Source organism: Cydia strobilella, chromosome Z (genome assembly GCF_947568885.1).
Source record: "Cydia strobilella chromosome Z, ilCydStro3.1, whole genome shotgun sequence".
Taxonomy (NCBI): domain Eukaryota; kingdom Metazoa; phylum Arthropoda; class Insecta; order Lepidoptera; family Tortricidae; genus Cydia; species Cydia strobilella.
In genome coordinates, this window is record NC_086068.1 from 29,665,692 (window position 1) to 29,688,520 (window position 22,829).

General features: G+C 37.3%; 1 protein-coding gene across 1 annotated transcript in view; it reads left to right on the forward strand.

Annotated features, from left to right (window-relative positions):
* The window catches only part of LOC134754223 (protocadherin-23), a 95,650-nt gene that overhangs the window by 50,142 nt on the left and 22,679 nt on the right, over positions 1–22,829 (forward strand). The window contains exons 6-7 of the mRNA XM_063690394.1: positions 10,805–10,993; positions 20,419–20,607. Coding sequence (XP_063546464.1) covers positions 10,805–10,993; positions 20,419–20,607 — 378 coding nt within the window. The remainder of the gene's footprint in view (positions 1–10,804; positions 10,994–20,418; positions 20,608–22,829) is intronic.

Below are 22,829 nucleotides of genomic sequence, written 5' to 3' on the forward strand. Positions count from 1 at the left end.
TGCAACAGAGGAGCAATCAAGGTATCAGCACAATCTTTGGCCAGGAACACTGGGATGCCATCCGGCCCACCAGATGAGCGAGGTTTTAGTTTGCGAATAGCCGCTCTAAAATCAGACTCAGAGACAAAGGGAATGGAAACTGACCTTGAGTCGCCAGAAATGTATGCCTCTCGCGCCGCGGCCGCCGCGTCCAGGCTCGGCCTATCCTGCTGAAATAATTAGCGAAGGCATCTGCAGCGCCCTGACCACTTACTACATTTCCATCGATATAGAACGACTGATCACTGTGCTGTCGTTCCCTTTTTTTGTCTTTAACATAATACCAGAACTTTTCCGGACAATTAACAATACTACATTGCAGATTTTGAATGTAAAGTTTATATGCGTCGTCAATTAAATATTTCACTTGCGATCTATAATATTTGAACATATGTCTGTTAAAGTCTTTGCCCTCCTGCCTGAAGCGTTTAAAGTGAAAGTATTTAATTTTAATATTACGTATAATCTCCCCTGTGAACCATTTTAGGTATACGTATTTAGATTGGTTATGAGAGCGGTTTTTTAAAGGAACAAATTGATTAATGCACGAGTATAGTTTGGCATACAGGATTTCAGTAGCACAATCGACATCAGTAGCTGCTAGGAGATCGGTCCACTCAATAGCAGCCAGGGCCGAATAAAGCATTTCGTAATCGGCCTTTCGCCAGTTCCAGTCCGGGCAGGAAGCGGCGCGCGGGCGCGGCGGCACGGACGGCGGAGGCAGACCGCATGGAAATGTCACCAAAATCGCAAGGGGCGGGTGGTACGCGTCCATCGGTACTAGCATTTCATCAGAACAAGTATATACTGACAGCCGTTTTCCATCTAAATCACTCAGCACAAGATCTAACATGCCCCCGTGGTCGTTAAAAACATTATTATACTGAGTCAATTTACAAAAGTCACAAAAAATATCAAAGTCACTTTTTACATTAAGGGGCCCACAGACTATCAGTCCGCCGGACGATATCGGCCTGTCAGTTGTTCGGAACTGTCAAATTTTTGTTCTAACCGACAGGCCGATATCGTCCGGCGGACTGATAGTCAGTGGGCCCCTTAAGATGAACATGAATTGAGATTAAAATCGCCAAACAAGATGAAACATAAGTCAGGATAAGCACATAAAGCATTCTCAATACATGTCAAGACATTCGTATACTGCTCAGTATTATAGCTTGGAGGTAGGTATACGACACAACACAAAAATTTCAAATCCTTATAAGTAATTATTACAAATAACAACTCCATATCTACGGTAAGCCCATCGATGTCATCAAGGACACGCATTGAGTAGCGCTCGCGTGCGGCCAGCAGCACCCCGCTCCAGCCGGCGTCGCCCGCGCGGTCTCGGCGCGCCACGCGCCACCCACTGGGGAAGAGCTCACCGTCGCGCACGGAGCTTGTCAGGAAGGTTTCAGTAAGGCCAATGATGTCAAACTTACTGATGGTAACATTTTGAATAAACATGCCAGTCTTGGATCGCAATCCCCGAACATTTTGGTAATAAAACAAAAGTTTTTTATGCCGGGAGCGGCCCGCTGACGCGGGTTTTCCCCCGGCCCGAACGAAAGTTCTGTCGCCAACACAACACATATTCCTTCGGCCCAGTTATTAGCTGACAGCACAAGCTCAGAGAACTTTGTGGGCACTCCAAGTTTAAATGACGAATAGTTCCCACGGGACTTAAGGGATTCAACCGTACACACATCACTTTCACAGATAGTGTTCAGATGCTCCCGCACTTGTTCCACCGTAGTTCTCTGCTCGACGTAGCACAGATGCAGTTGTTGCAGACACTCCGCGGCAGATAAGGAAGTTGTGCCGGGCGGAGCCGTGCCACGGCATACGACACCTTCGGCGCCTGCTCGGCCCACTATGCGTCCGTTAGCACTGCTACCACGCCTGTCGCTGCCAGCATGATTGTCACCCGCGGACACTCCTTCAGTACCACTACGAACTCCATCGGAGGGTGTGTTAGACATCCGCCCTCTCCTGTACCGCACATTTTTCCAGACTGAGTCATCTGCTATAGTGAAGGTATTGCCAAAACTATCATTTTCACCTGCATCACCGTTTACAAGGTTTACTTTCCTACTCTCCTGTGTCTCGGTTGCAGGTTCTGAATTAACTGACTGTCTATACTGTTAATGTGGATCGATTATTTCAATGTTTTTTTTGAAATAATCGATCCACATTAACATGGTAGCAGAAAGTGGTTTATTTTAATAAAATTCATTAATTATATTGATAATGAGCGAAGAAAAATAAATAACGTCGATAACGTGAATATTTTATTCAAAAATAAGTTAGCAGTTTTCAAATTTTTTCAAAACAAATTCTAACAAGAACCGTCAATATGTCAACTTCGTCAACAAGATGCAAAATTGATATTGGTCGTTTAGAAGGTAAAGAAAATTGGACAACATGGCGCTGCAAGGTACTGTTACTGCTAACAGGTACTCCTGGAGGACTAGATGCTATCAACGGCAATCTAAAGTCACCAACTCAACCAGATTCTACAGCAACCGCCGCTGTCATGGCAACTTATCAAGAAGCTCTACAAGAATATAATAAGTCGGATAGTGCAGCTATGCTTATTTTAATGGCTAATATGTCAGACATTACTCTACAAAAAGTTATGAGATTAACCAGTGCGAAACAAATTTGGGATGAGCTACACACCCTATTTGACGGCACGTCTGTGGATAAAAGCTACAATTTATGCTACAGTTTCTTCAGCTTTCGCAAGGATCCCCTTCACGACATGTCAATGCACATATCTAAGCTCAAAAATATATGGCATGAACTCAAGGTCGAACTACAAAAGGACAAGCATGAACTTCCAGAAATCTTACTTATTTGCAAGATTCTAGAAACACTTCTCGACGATAGTTACTTCCCGTTCAAGTCAAGCTGGATGCTTATGACTAAAAAGGATCGTAACATAGAAAATTTAACAGCTCAAATCTGCAGTTACGAAAGGTCATTGACGAATAAAGAATCGGAGACTTCTGAAGCACAAGCGCTAGTCGCACTGAATTTCACACGCAAAACAAAGAAGAAATGCGGGTATTGTAAACTTTTCGGACATAATGTCAAACAATGTCGCAAATGGATTTCGGATGGCAAACCTCCCAAAGTTAAACCATCGACAAGCGAAGCTATTAATACAAACTTGAACCTTACTCTGATGCAAGTTGAGATTAACGGAACAGTAACAACCTTAGTAGATCCTGAGAATTGGTATGTCGATAATGGTGCTACAAGTCACGTATCCTGTCATTAGGTATGCCAGTGCACCGACAGCTTCTCGATAAGGGAATCTGACATCATTGTCTTTTTCCGTATCTGACTTGATTGATACGGATTGATGATTGGAGTGCTGACAGCCTTGCAATCACTCATGCCAAACTTTTCTAAAAGCTTGTTTACGTAGTGTTTCTGAGAAACCTTTATGGAACCATCCTTTTCATTTATGATCTCTAATCCAAGAAAGTAAGAAGCTGGCTTTGTTGTAATCTTGAATTTTCTCTTCAGTTCGTTTAGAAACTTTTCAGATTCCTTCTGATTAGTAGAGGCGATCAAGCCATCATCAACATAGAGTCCCATTATTATTTTGTTTCCGTTTCTGTTCCGAATAAACAAACATGGTTCCATGTCACATTGCTTAAATCCGATTGATTTCAAGTAGTCAACAATGCATTTGTTCCAGCATCTTGGTGCTTGTTTGAGACCGTATAAACATTTCTTCAATTTACAAACTCGATTTGTGCCATCATTATAACCTTCTGGTTGGTGCATGTAGATATCTTCACTTAATGAACCGTTTAGGAATGCAGTGGCCACATCGAATTGAGTGAGAGCTAGACTTTCATTTGCTGCAATGCTTAGAATTGAGCGTATGGTCGCCATCCTAGCAACAGGACTGAACGTTTCATCGTAGTCTAACCCTTTTTCTTGTGTATAGCCTCTCGCTATAAGTCGGGCTTTATATTTGTCAAGACTTCCATCAGCATTGGTTTTCTTTTTAAAGACCCATTTACAAGAGATGAGTTTTCTATCTTTAGGTTGTCACCAGTGCAGGTATTGACGAGATTAGCACAAAAAGCATAAAATGTTTGAAAGTTCACATCCTCGAGGAAATTACAAATTGCCTCAACAAATGCTTAAAAGATGCAGTTTTTCCGGACGAATTAAAAGTGGCAAAGGTTAGCCCAATTCACAAATCAGGCCCAAAGACCGACCCTGGGAACTACCGTCCAATATCGGTTTTGCCGGTGATTTCAAAAATCTTCGAAAGGGTTCTATACAATCGCCTGGATAAGTATTTGAATGGTATAGGTTTTCTTTTTGAACGTCAATACGGCTTCCGCAACAAATCTAACACATTATCTGCAACTGTTGACCTAGTGACTAAAATAAAATCTAGTATACCTATAGATGCTAAAAACATTGTTCTTGGCGTATTTATCGATCTTAAAAAGGCCTTTGATACGGTAAGTCACCCGATACTACTTCAAAAGCTTTCTAGCATCGGTGTCACCGGCAATGCTCTCAAAATGTTTGCGTCATATCTTTCCAATCGGCTTCAAGTAGTTAAAATAGGTAATTACCAAAGCACAGCACAACCTATTACCTACGGCGTGCCACAAGGATCGATTCTAGGACCGCTTTTATTTCTAATATATATTAACAATATAAGCACGCTTAAACTTAACGGTGAGATATCGCTTTATGCGGATGATACGTGTGTTTTTTATTATGGAAACTCAATTACTGACATGGTAAAACTAGCTCAAGATGATCTTAACGTTCTGCATAATTGGTTTCAATGTAATTTGCTTACAATTAACACTTCTAAAACCTCATACATCATATTCAAAGCTAAAAATAAAACAATACGTAATCATACCCCATTATCAATCAACAATATTACCATCAACCAATCAACACAGGAAAAATACATCGGCTTGATTTTGGATAGCGGTCTAACGTGGAAGGCACATATAGATAAAATAAAATCAAAATTGTCTAGCATCATGGGTTCAATAAGAAACATAGTCAAATTCATTCCCCCCACTGTTAAATTTAATATATATAACTCACTAGTCAAATCGCACCTTAATTACCTGATTGAGATATGGGGCTGTGCCGCGAAAACAAATCTTCATTCTCTCCAAATTGCCCAAAACAAAATAATAAAACTATTGTTGAATTACGACTACTTAACCCCGACTAATACAGTTTATTTCAAATCTAAACTAATGAGCCTCAAACAACTATACACTTATAATACTATATTACTAATTAAAAAAATCCTTAATAAAACCATGCACTGTCAAACTGCTTTCAAAACAAATGAGGAGAGCGGAAAGAGAAACCTGCGTAGCGCAAATAAGTTATCCCTACCATTTATACGAACAAAAAATTTTGGCACAAAAAACGTAACATATCAGGGAGCGCGCATGTACAATGATTTACCACCAAATATTAAGAATGCACCGACTTTCAACATTTTCAAAAACAAACTAAAAACATTTATTTTAGATAATATTTCAGCCATCTAAATCCGGCCCTGACAAACGGCAACACGTTATCGCCTTAAGCCGGGAACAAAAGAATCTATGCCTACCCGCCACATGTTTTAGAATCGCACACTTGGGAATATAAAAACACCACAAGAAGTTATTATCTGTTAATTAGCTTATGTCAGTTTTTATTGTTTTGCTCATTTTGTTATTACTGTCCCTCTAAAAAACATAATATGTATTTTGCATTACTGTTAACGCTCAGTAGCCAACATAATTTTTGCATGTATTACTATCTCATTAAGTGAAATGTAATATTTCTTTTGAGACAAATAAAATATCTTTAACCCGAGGTTGGTCTACCAAAATCCACGTCTTGTTAGGCCTTGTGGACCTTAAGTGCCGTACTACAAGTACTCACCTGCGCCAGTTCTCTATTAGGATCGGTCTATCATCACTGACAGGGCTATTGTTGCCAATAAGCTTGACATCGTGCTAATAGACCGATCGCAGCGCCGGCGGACCGTGCTCGCCGACGTCAAAGCCGAGAAGAACAAATCCAGCAAGTACCTAGACTTGGCTCACGAGATTACCGCCATGTGGGATGTTGACTGGACGATCATTGTTCCGATAGTCGTGTCAGCGAACGGTCTCATAGCGAAGAGTCTCGACTCGACCAACACCTAAAGAGACTCTCGCTGGGTGGTTGGATCAAGGGTCAGATGCAGAAGGCGGTGGTTTTGGACACGGCGCGTAGGTATAGTACGTTGGTTCCTCACTCTGCGGCTCTGACCACCGGCAGCTTGTGCCCTGCTCCGCTGCTGGCGAAACCCTAGGTTAGGTCTTTTATAATGTGGGAGGCGGAGGAGGAGGTTGTTTATATGTATTTTTTATTGTTTTGTAAGTGTTTTTATATTTTACTTTTATATTCATATTATAAAATGCCTAACTTAAGAAGAAGAATAAATCCCATCAAAACATTACATGTAAAAAGATGCCAGTCTCTCAACGCAATTCTTCAACTACAAAAAAGTTTTGAGATGTAATGTAAAACCAAAGATAGATATAACTCCGTAATAGATGGATACAGTCTAAGGAAAAAACGTGCCTCGAAAATCAAGTAAATTTGCAATATAACATTTAAAACTTTCGCGGTTTAAACACATATTAAATCACATTTAGAAACGGGTCTATCGCGAATTTATTTTGTTACCTTTATTTACCGACGTTTCGACACAGGTTTCACTGGTCGTGGTCGCGGCTAACTGACGTCCCAGCAAAATGTCAAAACAGAGATTTGTGTGACTACCCCACGAAAAGTGCATTTAAAGTTCGAGGTAGACATCACATTTTCAAACCACCCACTACACATAAAAGTTAATTATTGTCAATAGTCCGACACACAACACTCACAACATCCGCGCACACATCCGAAGATAGATCCCTTGGCTTTAACTTCTGGATCACTGGTCCCCAAGTTGCCGATAAGTTAAAACCATCTTCCCTATTAAAATTTCTGGGGTGCTTCTTGATTTCAATCGCTTCTCGCACAACTCGAGGATAATAATGGCGTTCAGTGGAGACAACTTTTGGTTTATGAAGCTCAATCCAGTGATTTGCGCCGCATGTAAGTAGATGTTCGGCGATCGCGGACTTGTTTACTTGGCGATTTTTTACTGCCGCTATGTGTTCTTTCACTCTCTCTTGCACACTTCGTTTGGTTTGACCAATGTACACACTTCCGCAACTACACTCTATTTTGTAAACGCCCGGATTTTGGTACGGAATGACATATTTTGGACTGCGTAAAAGATCTGCTACTTTGAATAACGGCTTGTATACAGCCTTGATGGAGAATTTCTTAAGTACTGCTCCTACTTTGTCCGTTATCCCTAACGTCATTGCAATGTGGAAGAGGTACGTGGACGATATTTTCTGCATTTTTAAGGGGAATAACGATACCGTCAAAAGTTACACCGAGCATCTAAACTCCATCCACTCAAGAGTGAAATTCACACATGAAATAGAATGTGACAGATCCTTACCTTTTCTGGATGTCAAACTGATGGTGAGATCGGACGGCACCTTGGCACACTCTGTATACAGAAAACCTACGCATACCGACAGATACTTACAGGCATCCTCTCATCATCACCCAAGGCACCTACAATCCGTGATCACGTCCTTGGTGAACAGGGCACATGACTTATGTGACCCTGAGCACCTGGACGGTGAATTAGCGCATGTCAAAGCTGTACTGGAAAAGAATGGATACCGAGGGGGGATGAAACGCAAGCCGAAGAGAACGGAAAGACATCCAGAGGTCAACAGACAACCAGCGTTCTTACCATATGTGAAAGGGATAACGGACAAAGTAGGAGCAGTACTTAAGAAATTCTCCATCAAGGCTGTATACAAGCCGTTATTCAAAGTAGCAGATCTTTTATGCAGTCCAAAATATGTCATTCCGTACCAAAATCCGGGCGTTTACAAAATAGAGTGTAGTTGCGGAAGTGTGTACATTGGTCAAACCAAACGAAGTGTGCAAGAGAGAGTGAAAGAACACATAGCGGCAGTAAAAAATCGCCAAGTAAACAGGTCCGCGATCGCCGAACATCTACTTACATGCGGCGCAAATCACTGGATTGAGCTTCATAAACCAAAAGTTGTCTCCACTGAACGCCATTATTATCCTCGAGTTGTGCGAGAAGCGATTGAAATCAAGAAGCACCCCAGAAATTTTAATAGGGAAGATGGTTTTAACTTATCGGCAACTTGGGGACCAGTGATCCAGAAGTTAAAGCCAAGGGATCTATCTTCGGATGTGTGCGCGGATGTTGTGAGTGTTGTGTGTCGGACTATTGACAATAATTAACTTTTATGTGTAGTGGGTGGTTTGAAAATGTGATGTCTACCTCGAACTTTAAATGCACTTTTCGTGGGGTAGTCACACAAATCTCTGTTTTGACATTTTGCTGGGACGTCAGTTAGCCGCGACCACGACCAGTGAAACCTGTGTCGAAACGTCGGTAAATAAAGGTAACAAAATAAATTCGCGATAGACCCGTTTCTAAATGTGATTGAATACAAGTAAATTTGATTCTCGTTCAGAGGGCGCTACTAGCTTTGGCCTACTGTCGTATAGATGGCGTTGACGGTTTCATTTGTTATTTATAAATTTAAACGCATATTAGTGAAAGAACATGGGTCAAAATCATGACAATAATTAATGCAAATAAAAAAAATCATTTATCCATATTTAAATACATTTTATCGTATTTTTATAAATCTTCATTTTTAGTTTTAAAGTGTGTCGACAGATGGCAATGAATTTACTGGGGTTACAAAATTTACTATGACAGTACCGCTCTAGTATAAGTTACTCTATGGTGAAACCAAGTCGGTATTTTAGTCAGTGCCAGGGGGTGTTAAAGTCGTATCAATATTAGATATCTTTATTTTTAATACGTATAATGACTAGGTCATCGCAATCGCACGGCTGCATAATGACATAAGGATAATCGTCAACTATTAAAAATAATTATAATTGAACTAGCGCTAATCACATGCAGTTTGAGCATTACACATATATTTACGAGTACGGTAATTACGGTACGAGTAAAGCAGTGTGTGCGATGCCAAGTCATTATATGTATTAAAAAATAAAGATATCGCACATCGTACAACGTAACGTACCTCATACTTAACCTATTAATTGTAGAAACTGCAAACGTAACTTTGTTATCGCATATATTTATATAGGATTACAAACTTACTTGTATCTTTAAAACGTGACTGATATTGCATTAATTTTAAGTTTTTATTGGCTTAATACGCTAAAAACTAATTACGTTCCAAATTTAAAGCTTGTGGGTCTGCTAGAAGTACCTTAGAATTATGATGATCGTGAGTGAGTGTGTCAGTGACAAAATTAAGGAACTTTGACATGCAATAATTCTTCAACTACATGTTAAAATTACATGTTATTGAGAATATATCTAAATCATGTTATGCTCTATACGTTACTGAAAATTCAGGGTTCTAGCTTAAACTATGAAAAAATTACAGAAAGTTGAAAATGGCCTGAGTGGCTTCGAGAAAAGGATGGTACGGCCGTGCGTCCTTGTTTTGCTCGACTTGGCGGGGGCACTGGCGTGCCCCCAAATAAAGAGAATAGTAAAAAAAAAATAATAATAAAAAAGAATGAAAGAATAATTATGATATTATTGTAAGCACTTTAATTTATAGATATTATGAAAGCTGTGGATCTATGGTCTTTTTGCCGTCCCCTACATTGCGCTGACGAACGTCGCAGTACTATCAATATTTTATTTTACATTAAAAATAATCAAATTTATATTTATTATTAATGTTTTAGAATCTGCATTAAATGGGCTTTCGGACAGTATTTTTTATAAACCAAGTTTAATACAAAAATATGAGAATGTGAGGGTTTGTTTGCATTTCGTTACTACTAAAAGTTTATTATTTTAAGTATTGCGTCATATTTTCCTACGGAACCCTAAAAAACTGGTATGGGGAATGAATCGGGCATCATCTAGTTACCTGATAACGACACCAATCTTGACCCAAATGTCCAAACTAATATGCCAGAATTTTTTTTCTGAGCGCAGGGAGCTCTGTACTGTATAATATGGGACCCAATGCATTAAAGCAATACAAGTCAGAAATGATGGTCAAAGTCCGACAGTCGTACGTCACTCGCGAAACGCTCCTAAGAAAACGATAAGTGACGTCAAGGTCACTGAGAGCCCATTTTGAATGTATATGCAAAACAAGAAAAATGCGTTTTTGTCGGTGAAACATTGCGTTTATGTATAAAGTTGCCTTACAATCTTTTTTGATCGAATGGTACCCTTACTTTTTTTCAGTTTTGGAAGTTAAAAAACTACTTAAATTTTGAAACTTTCAAGTCCTGTATTTTAATACAAAAATACAGGACTTGAAAGTTTCAAAATATATTATTTTAATATCCACATTATTGTGATAAATTGCTCATTTGCTATCTATATTACTAGTTTTGTTATAAAATTTAACATGTGTCATCATCCCTATTATGGGTGATCAGGAAAAGAAAATATTATCAATATAGTAGATGATTCAATAGTTATAACTTATAACTTCCTAGTTCCTTAATACAATACCTATCAAACAAAACCTTATTTTATGAGTTCAAGTCCCGAAACGACCGACAGGTTAAATTGTGCACATTGTAGGGTACTATCCTCAACACCGCGCCCGGGCCGATCGCAGCCGTGGACCAGGACGTCGGCATAAACGCCCCGCTGTACTACACGGTGACGGGCGACAAGCGGGAGATGGTCGTCGTCGACAGGGAGACGGGCCGGGTCGCGGCCGCGAGGCAGCTGCTTGAGACTAGTGCTCCCGTCACCGTCGTTATAAGAGTAAGTAACATCGTATTCTGTATAATTAACAATCTCTACCAACGTTTTAAGAAGTCAAAGTATGTAATCACGTGGAGCTAAGTTATCCTTTCCAATAGCAGCCATGGAGGCCAACCTGTAGGTGTTGATTATTCATGGAATAAAACCCATCTTCTTATTATCTTAGTTTTATTTTTATCTTCTTTATTAATACAGTTTTACATTCTTATATTTTTACCAAATCTATTTCACACAGCTGAACCATCGCAACGGCCATAGAGTATCTAGAGCGAATTAAAGACAATTAAAAAGTTACAGACATTGTACTTCAACAGTAGGTACCTGCCTCTCCTTTGAGCGCGATTGTACCCTAACCTAATGCTCACTCGTGACTCACTTCTGGGAGTTCTGGGCAGACATATTACGCCCAGAGAAGAAAAGTTATCGAGATGAAAACGCTCCTGCAGCTGTTTGAAGCTTCATGACTTGACGGATAATTGTAGTAGGTGGCGACCACAATAAATGAGGAACGGTAGGTGATATATAAGCTTAGGAGCCCGACATAGCTAATAGCAAATAAGAAGTTTTACATACTATGTCGTATAAGTTCCATGGAAAAAAGTAATGATCTTTAAACTGCTTTACAAAACATAGCTAACAAAACTGTCACTTGGTCACTGTTTCTTTCGTATATGTATGTATGTGTGTAAACACTTTATTGTACATAAGACAGATTACTAACACAATAAAAGAACAAAATTATATACAAAAAAATAAATATATGAAATCAATTTCAGTTTATAATTTACTAGATGAGAACCCGGTTTCGCCCGGGTAAAATAAATAAATAATACTCATTTTGAATTAAGTAATTATTTACTTGTAGACTTCAAACCTTATCAAGGCGGTTAGGTGTCTATCGCATATCCCAAAACTTAAAACCCGATTATTAATATCGGCGCGGCGAATGATGATTCCTACCAATACATATACTATTATACTCTTTGATTCCTACTGACAGTTCATTTTTGTATGGAGTAACTGTCAATGTTAAATGTTTTTGGACTTTTTTTGGTATTTTAACACATTTTTTATTTGTAACAATTAAGTAATATAAAGACGGTAAAAACCTATTTCTTCAATTATTTTTTAAATAAAGTCTATCCAAAAGCTAATTGGCGGAACTGTCATAGGAATCATCATTCGCCGCGCCGATTATAAAACCTCAAAAATCTTTCCCCTTTTTTGGTTGACCTCACAGAACTAGGATGACATAAGCATAAATTTTAGGTCTGTGGTTGACCTATAATGTTTGCCCGAAAATTATTACATTTTATCATTTTCGAGAGCCCGAATTTTAAGTGATCGCAGGTGTATTTTAAGTGATCGCAGGTGTATTTTGCAATTGATTTAAAATACAACTTTTTACGTGGGGGTCTTATCGATTGCTAAAAAAAATGCGTTGCACCAACTATAAAATAACAGAACGTAATCGCTATGGTTATCTTAATTATTTTCATGGCACTTTCAAGTTAAATCTCTGACCACGATTGTTCAATGGCCAAGTTGTGCTTTCCAAGCTAAAGCCGAAATCAAACTGGGAGATACATTGCCGGTAAGTTATCTTATTAGTTTAATACTTGTCGCTTATTACTTTCAGAGCCCAAGGCATTACCTTTACCATGCCTTTACCTTTAAGCTGTGAACTGGCTCTGGCTATGAAGCAAAGTTCATACCTTTCTGCAGCAGTTTTTCTTTCATACCCAGGCAGTCCAGGCTCAATTTGGCAATAACATTTTTGACATAATTAGGCATACCTAACAGCTTATTAGTAGTACAACACTCAAGTTACTTTTGTACATTAATTTAAAGCTGCTTATTCTAAGTATTTTCTTTTTACCCAGTAGTTGAAGAGAAACACAAAATATTTTTACGGATAATATAACATGATGTTGCTTTCTTTTCAGGATTGATTTTAATCATTTGATATGGAATACAAGATGAAAGGAATTTACAAGTGAATCAACTCAAGAATACGAATGTCATATGCATAGGTAGAACGAAATTTTAGTGGTTTAAAGTAACTTGTATAATTAAAAATAAATTATTAATAATATAGTCTTATTTTCATTTTTGATAATAAAGTATGTTTCTAGTTACCTTATCTTACTTTATTTATCTGACACTACTATAAGTACCTATTCTCTTTAGACTGCAGATTGACTAATGAAGGTAAGAGGTTATCTGGAGCTTATTTCAAATTTAATAACCAGTTTATATCAAAATCATAAGTATGTATATTTTCTGTCATAATGGTAATTTGAATGAATTATTTCCTATATTTCTTGGGTGGAGATAAATAATCTATATAAACATGGCCTAGTGTGAAGTAGTAAATATAGGTCTAACACTTATCTCATATGGTTGGTTACGAAGTTGCACGGTGATTTTCTAGCAGAAGTCAGTTTTAAGACTAAAACTATTTTATGCTACTTTATTATTAAGTAATTTCACACTGATATGATATTCTTTTTGATAACAAATTAGCTAATAGAATTAAAAGGTTACCCAGAGCCCGGAGAGTACAAATCAACAAATCACAGACTTATTTCTCAATCATAATAACTTTACTGGTAACGTGAATGGCTTAGTTCCAACTATTATTATCTTTTTTTCCCCTCACTAGCTCGGAAAGTTGTCTTTTATCCTTTAAAACAAGCGGGGAAATACGCATTTTATCCACTAGTGGGGAAAGTAATTTGACCTTGGATGGAGCGTGTTTAAGTAGCTTGACAGATAACAAAACGTAAAACGCTCATAATAATGGTTCGTTCGATATTAATTATCATTAAACAAATTGTTTGAGAATCTAATAAAATATACCAAATTTAGCTTTATTTAATGATTTTATGTCATAAACCTTAAACTTCCATAAGAAACGTTTGATTTTTAATAATGATGTTAAATATAATTCTGAACGTACAAGTTGAGTCGATGCAATTTCAAAACGCATCAATGACATTTCATACGTCAGAAATGTCAACATTGTCAACAAATTTTTTACTTAAAAACTTCTCGCGTAAAAATACAGAATTTCCAGTTTTTTGTTATAATATCGTAAAAAAATGAGTGATTCCAGTGATGAAGATGATCTAACGCCTGTGGATGTTGCACTTTCCTCGCTACAGTGAGGTGAAAAGTTTTGTGTTACACACGGGTGCAAATGTATTTTACTTCTCGTGTGTTGAAACACTCGCTACGCTTTGGATTCTATTTTAGAACCACTCGCTTCGCTCGTGGTTCAACTATAGAATCTTTTCGCTTGCTCGTGTTTCAATTCCACACTCGCGGGTAAAATACAACTTTGCACCCTTGTATAACAAATAACTATTATTGGGTTGTAGATAAATAATCTATATAAACATGCATGGCCTATTGCAAAGTATCTGACATGAGGATGGTAAACTATATAAAATAAATATAACAGAAAGGGGCTTTTCTTGACTGAACTCAAGAGCTATTGAGGTAGGTTAGGTATTTAAATTTAGGGACTTCAGGTAGGTTCATCAGTAGGTAGGGAATTGTATAGTCAAGTGAAAAATATGGGTGCATACATCTCACTCAAAAATACGTCCTATAGCTCTTTTATTAGCAAATCAAGAACTTTAGAACAATCCTAAGTAAGCAGTACACACCTGTATTCTTACACTTGACTGTAGTAGTGTGTATGTCCAGTACCTACCTACATAGCCTGGGTTACATACATTTGTTACATTGTATTTTATTAATTTGATTTAAATGTAACTTTATAAGTCATACATGCAGGCAAGTCATATTCTTTATTATTTGTAAGTAGACATGCTTGTAGGGTGCCGACACCTAGGTCTGCCTAGGTCAAACCTACTCAACTTTTTAACCGACTTCAAGATTTCAAAGGAGGAGGTTCTCAATTCGGTTGTTTTTTGTTTTTGTTTTTTTTTTTTTTTTTAATGTTTGTTACTCCATAACTCCGTCATTTCTGGACCGATTTTGAAAATTCTTTTTTTGTTTGTAAGTATATACATACAGATTGGTCCCGTTTTTGTCAAAAAGCAGTTCTGATGATGGGATCCATGAGGAATCGAGGGGGGAACTCCTCAAATGTTAAAGGCATACATATAGTGATTTTAGTATTTTCATCAACAAATCAAGCACTTACATTTAAAAAAGTGACATTTGATGAAGTGGAACTGCTGATGATGATCAGAACGGAACTCTTCAATGACGCATAGTTCACGTTTGGCGATTTGTCCTCTTCGTTATGTTTGTTAAGCAAGTTAGGTTTTCAAGAAACATTTTTGTCAAGCTCGAGTTCTGATGATGGGATCCATGAGGAATCGAGGGAACTCCTCAAATGTTAAAGGCATACATATAGTGATTTTAGTATTTTGATCAACAAATCAAGCACTTACATTTAAAAAAGTGACATTTGATGAAGTGGAACTGCTGATGATGATCAGAACGGAACTCTTCAATGACGCATAGTTCACGTTTGGCGATTTGTCCTCTTCGTTATGTTTGTTAAGCAAGTTAGGTTTTCAAGAAACATTTTTGTCAAGCTCGAGTTCTGATGATGGGATCCATGAGGAATCGAGGGAACTCCTCAAATGTGAAAGGCATACATATAGTGATTTTTGTATTTTATCAACAAATCCAGCATTTCCATTTTAAAAAGTGACATTTGATGAAGTGGAACTGCTGATGATGATCAGAACGGAACTCTTCAATGACGCATAGTTCACGTTTGGCGATTTGTCCTCTTCGTTATGTTTGTTAAGCAAGTTAGGTTTTCAAGAAACATTTTTGTCAAGCTCGAGTTCTGATGATGGGATCCATGAGGAATCGAGGGAACTCCTTAAATGTGAAAGGCATACATATAGTGATTTTTGTATTTTTATAAACAAATCCAGCACTTCCATTTTAAAAAGTGACATTTGATGAAGTGGAACTGCTGATGATGATCAGAACGGAACTCTTCAATGACGCATAGTTCACGTTTGGCGATTTGTCCTCTTCGTTATGTTTGTTAAGCAAGTTAGGTTTTCAAGAAACATTTGTCAAGCTCGAGTTCTGATGATGGGATCCATGAGGAATCTAGGGAACTCCTCAAATGTGAAAGGCATACATATAGTAATTTTTGTATTTTTATAAACAAATCCAGCACTTCCATTTTAAAAAGTGACATTTGATGAAGTGGAACTGCTGATGATGATCAGAATGGAACTCTTTAATGACGCATAGTTCACGTTTGGCGATTTGTCCTCTTCGTTATGTTTGTTAAGCAAGTTAGGTTTTCAAGAAATATTTGTCAAGCTCGAGTTCTGATGATGGGATCCATGAGGAATCTAGGGAACTCCTCAAATGTGAAAGGCATACATATAGTAATTTTTGTATTTTTATAAACAAATCCAGCACTTCCATTTTAAAAAGTGACATTTGATGGAGTGGAACTGCTGATGATGATCAGAATGGAACTCTTTAATGACGCATAGTTTACGTTTGGCGATTTGTCCTCTTCTTTATGTTTGTTAAGCAACTTAAGTTTTTAAGACATATTTTTGTCAAGCTCGAGTTCTGATGATGAGACCCACGAGGAACCGAGGGAACTTCTCAAATGTGAAAGGCATACATATTGTGATTTTTGTTTTTTGATCAACAAATCCAGCATTTACATTTAAAAAAGTGACATTTGATGAAATGGAAACTGCTGATAATGATCAGAATGGAACTCTTCAATGACACATAGTTCACGTTTGGCGATTTGTTCTCTTCCTTATGGACCCAGACCTAAACTTGGACCCGGACTCGGACCCGGACCCGGGTCTGAACATGGACCCCAACTCGGACCCGGACCCGGACCGAACTCTGACCCAAACTTGGACCCGGACAGCCGGACACGGACCTGGACTCTGATCCGGACCCGGAAATGCTAATAGAAAAGTGGCTTAGGTGGGTCACAGAACAGAACTGCTATCAGAAAAGTAGGTTAGGTTAGAGCTGTGACCCTTACAGAAACGAAATGCTATCAGAAAAGTAGGTTAGGTTAGGTTAGATTAGAACTGCGACCCTTACAGAAATGAAATGCTACTAGAAAAGTGGATGGTTTTACCTCCTTTTCTACATTATTAGGCAATGTCTTTTTCATTTCATTGTCTGGAATCTAAGAGTGCACCATCAACAATAAGTGAACTTTCAGCGGCATCCCCCATTGAAGTCGGTTTTTTTTTCTTAAAAATTATCTCATGTATATTCCATATTCGTAGAATAATTTAAGAATTAAAAAAAAGACATACTGATACCTGACTCCGCAGTGAAACTAAATGTAGTTTTGTGGAGCTTAATTGTTCCATCTAACTGTTACTTTTTATTTTTATAAATAAAATAATAAAGATCATGACTATGTAACTATAGGCTATTTGACTAATTTTTGAAAATGGTTTTAATTTATTGTTTATGACTTAATAATTACACTACATTGATATTTCCGTGAAATTTCCTGTATTAAATATAAAAAAAACAATGTTAAAGTTTATTTATTTTGAACGCGCCTTAAACGCTGTTTTTGCAAAGGGGATAATCACGTGACACGTGTGACGTCACGCGCAAGTAAACTCAGTCAATGACCTTAGTTAATCTTATGGTTTATGTGCATTGAATTCATTATTTCACTGTAAAATGGTATATAAATGGTGTATAGTGCCGCAATGTTCAAGTACGACTATAAAAAATCCAGACAAATCGTTCGTTTTCATTCCAACGAATCCCAAAAAAAGAAAAATGTGGTTAAAACTAGCGCGAAGAGACCCAAAGAGCATTTTAGCGCATACAAATGTGTTTATGTGTGAAGACCACTTCGATGTAAGTAATATTTAACTGTAAATAAATATGGTAATTAAAGCAGCGGATTTTGTTGTATTTAACGAAACAAGATCTAGGTATTTAATGTATTACTACATAACCTCTTTCAGCATTAGTAGGTAGTTAGTAGCATATTTTTTCTTTCAAACTAAAGTGCAGTATGGACATACTATTCTCGTCATCGTATTCTATATATATATCGTCATTCGTCGTCGTATTCGTATTATCGAAATCGAAATGTTCGTAAATAAACAATTTCTACTTATACACAGCTGTTTTTACATTTCTAAGTTCCGCAGCATAGTAATCCGGATTATCTTTAAAGAAAAGTGCAACCATTAATGTGTTTATGTCTGGTAGGTTGCCGCTATCAGCTTTCACGTATTTCGGCTCCATTTTGAGATTCTTATGAATATTGTGCCACTAGATATACGGATAAATCGGAATATATCACAAAACTGTGGAAAAATAACTAAAATTAACTAAATACAAATAAAACAGTTAAAACACTCAAGACAATCAAGAATGTTTACCCGCGTGTGATGTCATCGAGCGTTGACCAATCACAGAGCGTTCACGTCCCTGATGAAATTTCAAAAAATACTAAATTTTCTTTCGTTTATTTTCCAAAAAATAAAAGTAATTTACATTCAATTATAGTGAAATATACTTTATTAGATTATTATCTTTCAGGATGACAGCAATTCGTTATATATTTTTAATGTTGTCAAATACCCTATTGTAAGATCTTAGCCCTCTGGTACATTTAGCAATAGACTACAACCATTGTACAACTGTAGATATCTTTAATCTAAAAGCAGCACACATGATTGAAATCACATTGCTTTTGTAATTAAATTATTTATTAGTAATAATAAACATTGGTAAGTCTTGGTATGAACAAATATAGATATAACTCCGTAATAGATGGATACAGTCTAAGGAAAAAACGTGCCTCGAAAATCACGAAAATTTGATTCTCGATCAGAGGGCGCCACTAGTTTTGGCCTACACTCGTATAGAGGGCGTTGACGGTTTCGTTTGTTATTTATAATTTTAACGCATATCAGTGAAAGAACATGGGTCAAAATCATAAAAATAATTAATGCAAATAAAAAAAAATCATTTATCCATATTTAAATACATTTTATCGTATTTTTATAAATATTTATTTTTAGTTTTAAAGTGTGTCGACAGATGACAGTGAATTTACTGGGGTTACAAAATTTACTATGACAGTACCGCTCTAGTATAAGTTACTCTATGGTATGAAACAAGTTGTTTTAAAATTTGTTTCATGTATTCTTGCAGGGAGCAATGTTATTGTTTCATAGGCTTATGAATAACATGTTGTAAGACCAGGATTACACTTGTAAGTTTTACTTACGTAAGTAGAGACACAGCTATACTACAGAATGAGATATGAATTTCGTTATCTCATTCTAGCAAATAGCTTTGTCCCTACTTACGTATGTAAAACTGTAATCCTGGCCTAAAAGCAAATAAAACATAAATAAGTATGAACTGAAACACTATAATAATTTTTGTTTCACACATTTTTCTAACGGCCGAACTAGTCTGATTGTCCAAATACAGTTTCTTCACACTAAAATACTTGATTTCATATTTCGTATCTTGTTTTATTTACGTTTATAGTTCTAAATTTAGTTCACTTCTGTTGCTGGTTCTGATTTCTTCACGATCACCATGCCCCAATATAGTTGTCATCTCACTGTTTTTGACTATCGTAGTTAATAGGTCAATAATATTTCTATAGGTTTTATCACTTTTATCTTGATTCCAATAAACACAAAGCCTTTTAAATTGATTTTAATGACTATTCTGTCGATAAATAGTTTTCATTACATGCCGTAGTTTCATTTTATGGGACGTATTTGTTAACCTGTGATAGCATCAATCTGGTCTTATTCTCAACTTACTCATTCTGCACTCGATCTCAATTTAAAACGCATACTTTTCCTTTATATATCAAAAAAATAAATTAATGTATTTATGAAACACAAGTCGTCTTGCAACTAAAATGACATTTATAACCAATAAGTCACCTGTCAGACGTTTTGGCGTTTAGATATTTTCACCTTTTTATTGTTATAAAAAATTTTTTAATAATTTACTTATTTCTCAAATTATTGAATAATCAAACATAAATTCATGAAATACGGCCTTTTCCAAAAAGTGCCACCATATTTATCGAAAGATTTGCTGTTAACCAGTGGTCTACGACCGGTTAAGGGCAGCGTTACTTTTTAACAGACACATAGCGTGGTGCAACCCAAATATGCAGTTAACGTTCGCGAGCGCCATTTTTAACCATGATCAGTACATCAAATGGGCATGGTGCAACCCGCCCTTAGGGTCGGTTGCACCAAACCGTCTGTCACCGTTTTACCGTTCGCTAAATTGTATTATATGGAAAGTTTCATAGTTCTCTGCTGCTTGACGTTAATCAGTCTGTTAATTGTGGTGGTGCAACTGGCCTTAATCTTTAAAAAACAAAAATTGAAAAATAATAATGTTATATTGTACAGGCTACCCAAGTGGACAACGCGGACCGCTACGCCCTGGCGACGCTAGCCGTGAGCCGGCGCTCGGGCGCGCTCAGCCGGCGACCGGTGCGGTTCGCGCGGCGCGCCTTCGCCGCGCGCGTGCCCGAGCACGCGCCGCTCGGCACGGCGCTGCTCACGCTGCACACCGAGCCGCCCGCCGACCGCCACTCGGTATGGATATTTCATTTAATATATGGCGACAATCTTACGCAAAGCTATGGGTGCTAGGCGACGATATGTACAGCCTTTCATTGCACGCAAAAGTTTTTCTATATATCTGTCTGCTTACGGAAATAAGTCGACTCTTTTTACCTCTTCTTCTTCTTCTTATGCCTATTTACCGGATATGTAAAAGAAAATAGGTATCTATCATAAATTATATCTTGCGATTGAAAATAAAAGTTGATTATGTTCTTTTGATAATAGAAACACTGGACAAACATGAACGTCGCGATATATTGTCAAACTAACAGTTTAAAATTGAGTCTGGCAACGAATGGTTGATATGAGCTCCAAAACTTCCTTTTTAAAGTAAAGGTTTTACTTGTTTGTGACACTTCTGATAGTGAAAAATTGGTCTGGCATTAATTGAGAACATATTAATTACATGGTAAAGTATAAATAATCTTTGTTTTGTTAGCAAAAAGTGTGAAAATAGACATCCATGAACATTTCGAAAAAACACGAGGTGTATAGGGACGCAACAGGGGTGAATAGGGACGACTGAGAAGTGGAGCGGGACGCCTCTGGTAGTTAATAGGGACGCAATAAGTGGAAATAGGGACGCTAAAGGGTCAATAGGAACAAGGCTGCCAAAAATTGTTTTTTCTACTCGTCGAGTATAATCTGTGTATTACAACTTCACATGCAACACTACAACCTTACTCTTTTCAACGTTGGATAGTCTATGGCACTTCCGACTCAAGCATAAGAATGTTATCGATACGGTTTAGTCAATTATAAAAATTTTGAAAATGGAACTTCATACATTTCGATAAAATATTTCTTGTTTAAGGAGACTCGATTCAATGCAAATTAGCCTACTTAAACACGCTGCTGCGTCGCATCTGCTTTGTGATTGGTTGGCCAACAAAAACATTTTATTTTATGTTGTAGTAGAAACAATTGCTTCATAAGTCAGAAACGCGCATGTGACACCCTTCATATAGCAACATCCATACCCTACGAAAACCGCTTAGCATTGCTTTTTAGTCTTCATAGGCTACGGTGGCGAAAATCGAGAAAAAAACTGTCTTAAAATTTAATTTAGCGCGGAGCAGGTACCAGGGCCTCATGAGTTACTAGGTGTCGTTGACCAACCCGCCGGGGGCGCTGGGCCCGGCGGCCAGGGCGCGTACGAGTATGAAGGTATCACGGGTCGCGGCAGCTCGCGTAACGCGTATCTTAGCTGTATACTTTTGGTTTTGGTTTGGTTTGGTGGTATGATTCTACTAGTTGAAAGTATTATTTTTTTTGTCTCGTAGAAAAAGTATTGTATACAATAGTGATATAATCAAGCTTTTCAATCTCGTACCTTACTTAAGCAACTCAGCAAGCTTCGTTGCTTAAACACGGTACTCGACTGAAAAGCTCTTTATTATATCACGATTGTATAAAATACTATTTAAAATGAGTTATTCTTTATTTAGTCTTTTTTGGTAGATTAGTACTAATAGGCACTTGTCTTACTTACACCAACTTAAAACAGGTGGAATTTCTGAATGGGATATACCTAGGTAGGTATATAAATATATTAAGTAACTGTTTTTAATTATTCTGACTTTTGTTACTTTCGTCCGTATATTAAGCCCTGCTTAATAATAAAATAACGATTAAGATTAGTCATTCTGAGTGTGGTATTTTTATAAATATGTATATATTTTATGATTATCTACAAATAATTAAAAGTTTATTTTAATCATAGTTTTATTCGGGTGTTTACTAATAACTTATAATATTTACCTTATGATACTTAAGTACAATAAACTATCTAGACCAGGTACTTACCTGTCAACTTATTTTATTTTTGACAACCCTAAGCACTTGTCCCTATTCGTACCTAAAGGGCCCCACTGACTATCAGTCCGCCGGACGATATCGGACTGTCAGTTGTTCGGAACTGCCAAAGTTTTGTTCTAACTGACAGGCCGATATCGTCCGGCGGACTGATAGTCAGTGGGCCCCTTTAAGTCGTCCCTATTCACCCCGGATCCAGTTTGTATCAAATGGAGTGTTTTTTTTTTTCAAAAAAAGGACATTAAAACGAAATTATTAATAAATATTTTATTATAAATCGATTCGCAAACATAAGACAAAAGTTTAGAAACCTTTACATTTGTGTCCGTCGAGGAAAAAATCCTTTAAAAATCTCTCAAAGTTCAAAATAGTCCCTA